At 36.5% G+C, this 10,272-nt stretch overlaps 1 protein-coding gene across 1 annotated transcript; it reads left to right on the top strand.

Moving 5' to 3' along the window:
* Positions 1–363: 363 nt before the first annotated feature.
* On the top strand, positions 364–8,704 carry LOC145785798 (E3 ubiquitin-protein ligase SH3RF1-like). The gene is made up of 8 exons (XM_082597509.1): positions 364–374; positions 1,385–1,419; positions 1,876–1,955; positions 2,579–2,637; positions 3,368–3,547; positions 3,936–4,078; positions 5,533–5,741; positions 6,951–8,704. Exons 5-8 carry the CDS (start codon positions 3,491–3,493, stop codon positions 7,538–7,540), a joined length of 999 nt encoding a protein of 332 aa, XP_082453635.1. The 5' UTR covers positions 364–374; positions 1,385–1,419; positions 1,876–1,955; positions 2,579–2,637; positions 3,368–3,490; the 3' UTR covers positions 7,541–8,704.
* Positions 8,705–10,272: the final 1,568 nt, after the last annotated feature.

Raw genomic sequence — 10,272 nt, 5'->3', positions numbered from 1 at the left:
CACATATGAATTTAACAAATAAGAAGTTGCACAAAATGAGGCTGGTTATGTTTTACTACATAGTTTCCATTTTGAATTACATTTATAGCACGCCTTGTAAGCTGTGAAAATGTGTTATGCACATGGCTGTGGAATCGAAGTCGTGGACATGGAGGGATTTTGATGTGTCCGGAGTTAGAGTCGGCCATAAACCGAGGAGTCGTGTATTTTGTTGCCAGGCTCCACAGCCCTGATTGTGCTTATGTAGATTTACATTCTGCATGTTCATTTGTTCATATTACATTTTTTCAACTTAGTGTCGAAATTCAAGTCTAGAAGATTTCTCTAATATTCAATGGAAGGACTTTTTTGATGACATTCGAAAACCTAAAGCGGTAAGCTGTGGATGATGCACGTAGATAACAAAGAAGAGAAGATTGTATGACTTTACGTCTAAAGATGTTGACATTACGTTAAAAGAGTAAGCCGTTTGTATATGGTTTCTACGTCTAAAGACGTTGACATTAGGCTACGGAAAAACAGCTTTTTTACTGTAATGAAACAGAAGTTGTGATTGGTGAAAGATGAAGGAAAGTTGACACTTTAAATGTTATTTGCTTGTGAGCCGTATTTGTACAATTATTTTTACGCCAAAATTCCAAAGCTAGTCAGTTTTACATTATATTTTGCTTTTTTAAACGTTGACGATAACTTTAAAAAATGTTTGGCGTTAACGGTAATACAAAAATCCAACGTGACTACTTAGCCTATCTGAAGCTTTTTTCAACGTATTGCAGGTTTATGAATCAAAAATTTCTGAAAGAGATATTTGTATTGATTTTATTAGAAATACCGATTATGATCATGTTTATTGGTTTTTCATTACAAATATTTATTTTAATGCGCTAGGGTAGATAGCTGTAGGCTGGGTGGTCGAAGCAATAAAGCACTTGTACGACGTTGATTTTACAGCCATAGAAAGCATGTGACTGTGTCTTGGCAATGCACTTAATGACATAACTGTCGCCGTATCCTGTTTTACGCTCAGTGTTCCGAGATTTAGATTTAGTAAACAACGGAAAGGCTAAGAAACCAGTCTTCATGCCCACTTTCAGGCATGTCTAAGTGCCCTACCAAATACATGGTTGAACCATGGGTTGGACACAATACGCTTGAAGATGAACACGAAAGTTGATTTCCTTTACTTTTAGTCTACGTAATTTAATTTTTTACTCACTATAGCCTGGTTATGATAAAAGAGCAAATTGCCATTGTTGAAATTTTATGTAGTTAAATAGCCCACATATAAGCTGATAAGTTACCCACGCAGATCTTTGTGCAGAATTTTTTGAATCATTTACACATGCAATGTATATAACTATATGGTATTATTATTTTATTTTAGGATCCAACTATTGCAGTTTCGCATTCGAATGCAAGGTAATAACAGTATTTTAAGAATATAACTCGATTGACTATTGCATCAGTTGCCTATGTTTTGCTGTTTTTGTTGGATTTGTACATTTTGGTGCAAAATTTCCTTGTAGCCTATTGGTGTTACTTCGAAGTCATAACGCAACAAGAAACTGGCTTGTAAACTTCAAATATTTTCCTACCTCCCCTGGAGACGTGTGTAGCGTCACGAAAATTAGACCAATGATAACAATAGAAAAATCATCATTATTTTTAATCCAGCTTGTGTGACATTAGCCTACACAAGCTTTAAAGAGGTGGAGATTGAGCTTGGAAGTTGGCAATTATGCTACTGGCGACGCTATTGTTTCGAAATACATTTTTAGTAAGCTTTTATTAATTTCGGTAAATTGAAATTGTTTTCAAGCATGTCCACCATTGTCCAGTGCTCACATGCCAATAATAAAATTTCTATTTTTTAAGTCATAAACCAACAGCATTGACCAGGACCAGAACTAGCTGTAGCTCGGATCAAAATACAAACGATGCAGTTTTCAAATCAAGTAAGATATTTACCGTTATTTGAACTATTTCACGTTCGACTTTATGTGACATTTGAAACTATGTGGTTATCGCTGATTGGTTTGGTTTTGAATCTATATCCTTGGACTGAAAAAGATTATTCCTGGCAGCTTCGCATACTTGTAGAGGCTTTAACTATTGACGCAGGCCTGGTCACCGCGCTTGACAGAGTGAGGATTCCGATTGTTGAAGTGTTGTTGTCTGTGAATTTTGTAACCCATTATGTGCAGCTGATTGAAAAGCAGTCCTTAAAACGCGCTGCTCAAGCGCACAAACCGAGACTCGAACCAGCGGTGCTTGATCTTGCAGTTCTTTCGTTCACAAAGTTGACGCTTAAACCAAATGAGCTATCGGGGCAGACAACTTTAATCAAAATACTGCATCTCCAGCACTCAAAAAATATATCAGCACGGTAATGGCTCATTTTTGCAGTACTTTTTTTTTTGATAAAATAAAAGCTTGTTGTGTGAATTAGATCACGCATTATGATTTTTCATGAACTGAATTATGACGTAAGCAATACATTTCTTTCTGAACTTTTATTCATTTTTTATTTTATTTTATTTATCTTGCTAAAATCGCTTTTGAATAAATAAAATTTCAGAATCCAAAGTAGCAACCAGTTTTAAACCAGAGTCAACGTCAAAGAAACAACCATTGCAGGTAGGCAGATTGTTGGACGTGACAAAACGAGTAACATTTGTTATGTGATATTGACTGGATATTTTAGCAACTCAAAGTTCAGTTATAAACCGTTGCTACCTGAAAACAATAAATTTAAAGTATAGTAAGAAAAATTACTTATTTAATTTAACTTAGTTCAATTTTGAATCTTTCTCTCGCAATCATAAAAAATAGAAAAATAGGAAGATATTTTTTTGCTTATTTTTAACTCCCATTTGATTGATTTAGGTATTCTTTACTCGAGAACTGCAAAAGCTTTTTCGGAGCTAAATACTGGCATTTTCACATAACCTATTAAAAAAGATTTGAACTTTTGATGCAGGTTCATTTATCAAAGTTGATAAAGTAAAGTATCAGGTTATTACAGTGTTGTCGCTTGTTGAACATCCACTAAGTGCCGCTAATAGTCATGGAGAGAGCAAAGTTGTCTTTAAAGTGGTTGCTCAAACACACGGTCCGAGAGCCAAACCAGCATTGTTTATCTTGTTGTTTCTTCTTGTGCATTCAACTTGGCTATCCCAGAGAGGAAATTAACTTGAACTTCTGAAAGTTATATAATGTTACAAAATTAAAATATTTTTAATTAAGTTTTAGACCAGAGTCTTTTCATCTTATTTTATATTCGTTTCTCGTTTGGAAGCATTTAAAAAAAATTAAACCTGACCGGAATTAAAACGAACAGGATCTTTCTTAATTCTGCACTTCTCAGGAGGAAGATCTTCATCTCAAGGCTCGTGCTAAATTTGATTTTGTTGCCCAAACGACGAAAGAATGCAACCTCATAAAAGGCCAAACTGTAACCATAACTAAGCAAGTGGATAACAATTGGTACATGGTGCAATCTAGTAATGGGGGAAAAAGTGGAATAGTGCCTGTCACTTATCTAGAGGTAAAAATACTTTTTTTTATAAAATCATGATGAGTTTAACACAAAATTCCAGAAATGTCTCTTGTTATTATCAAAAACGAGCATGTGAACAGGCAAAATTGATTTTTACATATTTATATTAGTCACGCATCATCGCCTCAGTGAAAAGCGTACCCATTAGTTCGTCAAGACCGAAATGTAGCAATTATGCAGATAATATTATTATGTCTTTGATACGTATTTTCGATAGTTGCATCTAAATTTTCCAATGCTCTATGCACAATCTACATTATAGATCACGATCATGTTAAACCTCAGAACGATTGTTACCGATTCCTCTATAACTGAGCGATGTTCATCTTTAGAAGTAGGAAAAAATCCGTTTCACCCAGCATGTTCTTTATTTCAGATCTTACCAAAAGTATCTCCAGAAAATCATTGTGAAAACGGCTATGGCCGCGCTAAGTTCGATCTGACAGCAATCGGAAAACACGAACTTTCTTTAAAAAAAGATGATGAAATTGTATTGCTTAAAAAAGTAGATGATAACTGGTATGTTAATCAGCTGTCAAAGTTTAAACGTTGACTCCATCTGATAGTTACTGTATGATATCCAATGCAGGAAATGAACTATTTTTTTTACATTGATTCAACGTTTGCAGACGTTGAATCAATGTAAAAACGGTTGATGTGCTGTCTGGGATGTAGCTTGTTATTGTTTTGACAAAATACGTTGCTGTTGGTCAAAAGATTTTATTTTGGCATTATCATGATCATGTTTGATGGAACACAAAATTAGGCTGCTATCATTGTAAACTGAAGCTCTCAAAACAACAAATAGAGAGTGCAAGGTTTAGCTCAGATTGATTATGTCTGATCGTGAAAGCAAAAATATTGGTTCAGTTCAGTTCAGTTGTTTTTATTTCTGACCATCATATCAAAAACAATACACGTCAACATAGCAAAGGTCGAGAAAAAGGTAAAAGCGACAAAACGCGAACGTTAAACCGTGCTTGTGACCAAAGTAAGTTATGGAGTTGAAAAAAATTTGGCACGGTCGCAACACCTTCTTGTTGTTGCTTTTCTGTTTCATTTTTTTGTGAGTCGACTATGGTCATTCTTGTCTGATGCAAATAAATAATAGTCGTAACGTAATAAGAGTTTTAAAAGCTGCAGAAGTGACCAGAGGCCAAGTTTAAAGCGTGCTCGCTGCCGAAATAAAATATTGTGTAATGTGTAATAGGATTCAGCAAACATTAATTGGTTTAGACCAGGGGTGGGGAACCTTTTCAGTATTGCGGGCCACATAAAATGAGAAATAACACAAGCGGGCCACTAAAAATTTCGAAATTTTATTTACAGAAAAAACTGATTCGCAGCGGTAGGTGCTTCCAAACAGAGACACATATTTCAAAGCATGTTCCCGCATGACTGGAAAATCACCAGCATTTATGCAGCTTTGATAAAAGTTGAGCTGTGGAATGTTTTGGTACATCGCTTTCAACGTACCGTCATTCTGGAGATCTACTGGAGATGTAGTCTACCGTCATTCTGGAGATGTAGTTTAGCTTCAAATGATTTCACTTTTGCAAACAAGGAGTTCAAAAGCTGATTCGGTCCCTGCAACTTGACGTTGAGCTCGGAGAGGTGCTCGCTAATGCCAACCATAAACGCTAGGTCACACAACCATTGGCTATCAGTGAGTTCGACGACATGGTTTCCCTGATTATTCATGAACTGATCGACTTCGTTTCGTTTCATTTCTTCATCGACGGCCATTCGCAATATACCGAGAATGCAGAGCCTACTCTTTTTTGAGTTGTTGTTTCAATATATTTTGGGTAAAGAAATTTTGACGCGGGCCACATGGAACAGTCACGCGGGCCACATTCGGCCCGCGGGCCGCAGGTTCCCCACCCCTGGTTTAGACCGTCGTGAAAAAGGTAAGTTTTACCCTACTGATGAATTACTTGGTTAATTTGGCATATCACATGTAATTATTTCAGGTATCAGGGAAAGCTTCGTGGCAAAATTGGAATTGTGCCTGTTGTGTATCTTGACATAACCAGTGAACCTAAAAACAATGATGAAAAAGGAGCTTCTGTAACTTCATATGCTCACAAACAACGTTGCCTTGAAACCACTACGCCACTCCCTCATTCACGTCAGGTTTCTACAACTACTACTAGTCAGCCACGTTCGAATGAACTAGAAGGTTGGTGTTTTCTCAACCGGCGAATCAGTCTCTTTTTACATTGATTCAACGTCTGCAGACGTGGAATCAATGTAAAAAGAGACTGATTTGCCGGCTCGGTTTGTTTGGGATTTGATAACAACGTATCTGTGAGACATTTTGCCAATGTAGTTTAATGCTTATCTGACCAATGATTGAATTACAGTGAACTTTTATAATGGGCAATTGTTTATTGTTTTTCGCGCTCAACAGTTTCTGTTGAAATGGAGACGGGTGGGCCATTTTATGGATTTGTCAATTTCTTGATTCCTTGCTGTTCATTTAATGGGATAGTCGAAGAAATTAACTTGCGCAAATCACCATCGGTGAAAAAGTTGAAAATATTTCTCTGGAGTCAAAATATCTATCCCATCTGAGATGTTATTTAACGAAATGCGGATTAGGTTATTTCATTGGTTTTTGGACTGCATAATAAAAAAATCTTGTAAGCTTAATCCTGGCAGTTTCGCATACTTGTAGAAACTTGAACCACTGATACAGGCCCGGTCACCGAAATGAAACAGAGCGAAGTGTTTGTTTGTTGTTGCCGGAGAATTGTACAATGTACAGCCCGCTAGCTGTCGCTGAATGAAGAGCTGTTCCTTCGCTGTCCACGCGCTGCTCAAGCGCACACCTCGAGTGTTAAGCCTGCCTTCCTTGTACTTGCTGTTTCTACATTCACAAACCGGTCGCTTATCAAACTGAGTAATAAGGCGAGCGTTTAGGAATATTGTTCATCTTATGGCAATGAAACATTTTTGAAGTTGCGGTTTTACGTTTTAGCCAAATGTTTTAGACCAAACATTCTTCACCTGAGGTAGATTTTCCACTGACGTAAATTTGTGAATTGAGGTTCAGGATGGGTGTTGTTCCATTTTTTATATACATGTACCTTTTTATCACACAAGATTATTAGATTTATCACAAATATGTTCAAACATGTTAAGTGTATGAGTTTACGCTTCAGCAACGCCTATGACCAAGTTTCAAAGTGTTGTAAATGTACATCACAACTATCTTTATTGGTAATGTATGGACTGCTTGTTACAGCTTGTTGGTTGTATCATTAAATCACCATGGTTTATTGCACGTCATGGACTATCAGCAGTCCAGCATGCATACCAATGTGTTCATTGTTTTATAAGAATATATTTCAAAGAAACGTTGACAACTTCCAGTTTTGTGTTTCAGATAAACACAAAATACAAAAAGCTAATGAGAGTTTCCCTGTGTTCCCAACTGCAAAATCAAGATTTTCTCTTTCTTCAAACGAATCAACCAAGTATCTGGGTCGCAAAACTTCCGAAGATGATATCAGTTCTTGTGACATCGAAAAAATTGCAATTGAAGACAAGTCATCTGAAGAGTCTGATGTTAACGATCTCACAAACACTCTAAAGCAAAACGAGTTCAAAGGTCCCAAGGATAAGAATACTTCTCAACCATTTTTGAAAAAAAAAAGTTATCCAATCTACTCAGCTAGTGTAACCGCTCCTGTTGCTCCAGATACTTTCAATCTTTCAAGTTCCTCTTCAAGTACAAGTGTTCCTAGTCCTCAACCGTCAAACCAACCCAGTCCCGATTACGGTCAGGTTATTGGCCGTTACGTAGCCTTATACACGTATACAGCCTGCAATGACGATGAATTAGACTTGTTGCCAGGGGATATGGTGATGGTTGTTGAAGTTTGTGACGATGGCTGGTACGTTGGTACCAGTCAGCGCACGGAAGCTTTTGGTACTTTTCCGGGAAATTACGTTTCCTTAGCAAATACAACATAAAATAAATTATCAGTTTTTCATTTGCTTTTCCACCCTGAAAATCAATCTTTTTCTCAATGCTGCAACGTCTGCAGACGTTAAATTAATATAAAAAAAACTCTGGTTTATTGAACATACTTCACATATCTCAGGTTCATGTATGCTGCTTGCACCCAGAGATTTTCAGGACTACCTCATATTTATGCAACAGTGAAAATCTAAAAGGAATGTCTAGGTACGAGCCCAGAGTCTTTTATTGCATCTAAGCCCGCATCGGCTATGATGCACAACAAGGCGACGTGTTTAGAATACTTCTGTTTGTTCATTACGTTTTTTCTTCTTTATGACTTTGAAAACAGCGGTTGTTTCGTTTTTCTTTTCTATACAAACGCAAAAACGCGCTTTTGTATGGTAACAATCTGTTCATCTGCTATATGTACGTGTGCAAAGTATGTTTGCTCGAGTTTATGGCTGGTTTATTTTTGAAACGTAATTTACCTGATTGGAATTCACTGAAATAGTTTCACTTTCGCTTTGAAGTTTATCAGGGTACTGTTCCTCAACAGCTTAATGTTCCAATTCTTCAATTCCAAATTAAAGAAAGAAGTTTATTATACGTTGCTATGTAGGTCTACTGCTCATAAACCCTGCGCAACTGACGTCAGATATGACCTGTTAAATCATAATTTCTATTGACTCATCCTAAGAACAAGGAAACAGAAATTACAACATAAGATGAACGCATTTCTAGGTTGTAAAATTGTTTTCAATTGATACACAAAGCAACACTTGACTAGCTGGCAACATATTGCTCCAAGAACAAAGCTGATGTGCAGTGTGTACCCACGAACAAATTAAATTCATATATCTTCTTAGCGAATTGAAGTATTTGTGTTGTTATCATAAAAAATTGACGTCAACAATAATTAATTTGTGTTGAAACTGTTCTTCGTAGACAAAGTTTAGTTCTCTTTATTAATTAGCCTACTGGCTACCTGCAGTCTTACACCAACTCAAATATCAGCACAAAACAATAGATAAAATGGATTTTTGTTTTGTGTGTGTCAACTTTTTGAGTAATTAAATTAACAGAATGGTGCTTATTTTTCATTTTCAATCAGCGTCATAATCACATAAGCGCAACGAGCCTTTTCAGCAACACAATTGGCGTTTGGCATAATCAAGTTTTCGTGTCGTGCTTCCTTGAAATTACAAATATTCTTTGTTTGCTTTTTCTTGCAAAAGTAAACAGTCAGCTTTGCAAACCTCAATTCAGCCTTTTCAAACCGAAACTAAAATCGTGAACTAACGTCACTGCGTTGTTGTGACAATGCTGTCTTGGCGTCTATCCCAGCCACAGTAGATTGTCAGTCTTAAGCTTAGAAGTCAGAAGCTTCCGGGTCAGAACCATACAGTATGAAGCGTAAGCAGAAAAACACAGCCTTTGTTTTAGACCAGTTGTCTTGAGTGTATTTAGTGTTTTTACGTGCTGAAACCAGTAGCCTACCTCTTGCAGAATGATTTTCAGCACAGTTTAGTTTGGCGAGGTAAAATCATATTTTTACTGAAATCGCACTGCTTTAGCTTAGACCAGGGCTTCACAACTCGTTTTTCTCCGTGGACAACCATGCCTATTCAGATAACCTTTGAAATAGGAAGAAATAGGCTCACGGTTGCCACAGCAAAGATTAAAAAACAAGTGAAGACGCCAATAAATATAATTGTATAATCCACGACCTACTAGAACACGGCCAAATATGTTGCTATTTGAGGAAATTTCTAAGAGTCTGAATTGTTACAATCGTAGCTATGATAAACCTGTCATCTTCTTATTTCCAGAAGTAAGTAAAATAAGCAATATTTGCACTCAGACATATGTTTGGCTTGTTTAACCGGAGATTAGGTATGTACCTTGAGCACAATTTATACAATAATAATGTATAATATGTAAGACTTTCCAACTGTACCCTGGAGGTAGTATGGTTTGGTGTATCGCTTTTGGTGCAATTCTATGTTCCATTTAAAATATCAAGAATTTTTTGTGGATTCTATGTTGTAAACTGTTCATTTGATGTGCCAATTGAAATGTTAGTTTGTTTTGTTTTTCGCCAAGGTTAATTTTGCAAGTAAAATATGGCTATTTGCAAAAGATCCTGCTATACAAAAAACCTAAGGACTGTATGATGAGACTAACCCCAGTATGTGGTTAGAAAGTCTTACATGTTTTACATTATTATTGCATAAATTGTGCTTAACATACATATCTAATCTCCGTCAAAACAAGCCAAACATATGTCTGGGTGCAAATATTCCTTGTTTTACTTACTTCTGGAAATGGGAAAATGACAGGTTTGTCATAGCTATGATTGTAACAATTCAGACTCTTAGAAATTTTCTCAAATAGCAACATATTTGGCCGTGTTCTAGTAGGTCGTGGTATAATCATTATTGAAATGCAACGTAGGCGCAGTGAATATGATTCTAGGTAAAACACTGTGGTGTAAAATGTAGGTGATCATAGAAACTTACACGGCAGGCTAACAACGGCGTTGTCTCGAAATATACAAAATGTTATTCTTCACATATCCAGGCTATAGGGCCTGGCTACTATGAATATTCTGGATTTTTCTAAAACAGCAAATTCGAAAGAATTCTGACAGTGTTGTATCGGTGTGCCATAAAATTTAGCAATGTTTTCTGTCATTTTCTTTAGAAACCGTTTGTCTATCGTGCAATCATTCGGTTGTACGGCT

The sequence above is a fragment of the Aplidium turbinatum genome, chromosome 16 (assembly GCF_918807975.1).
Source record: "Aplidium turbinatum chromosome 16, kaAplTurb1.1, whole genome shotgun sequence".
In the NCBI taxonomy this organism is placed as follows: Eukaryota; Metazoa; Chordata; class Ascidiacea; order Aplousobranchia; family Polyclinidae; genus Aplidium; species Aplidium turbinatum.
The sequence above is the reverse complement of the archived record's forward strand: the minus strand, read 5'-3'. Positions and strand labels throughout refer to the sequence as shown.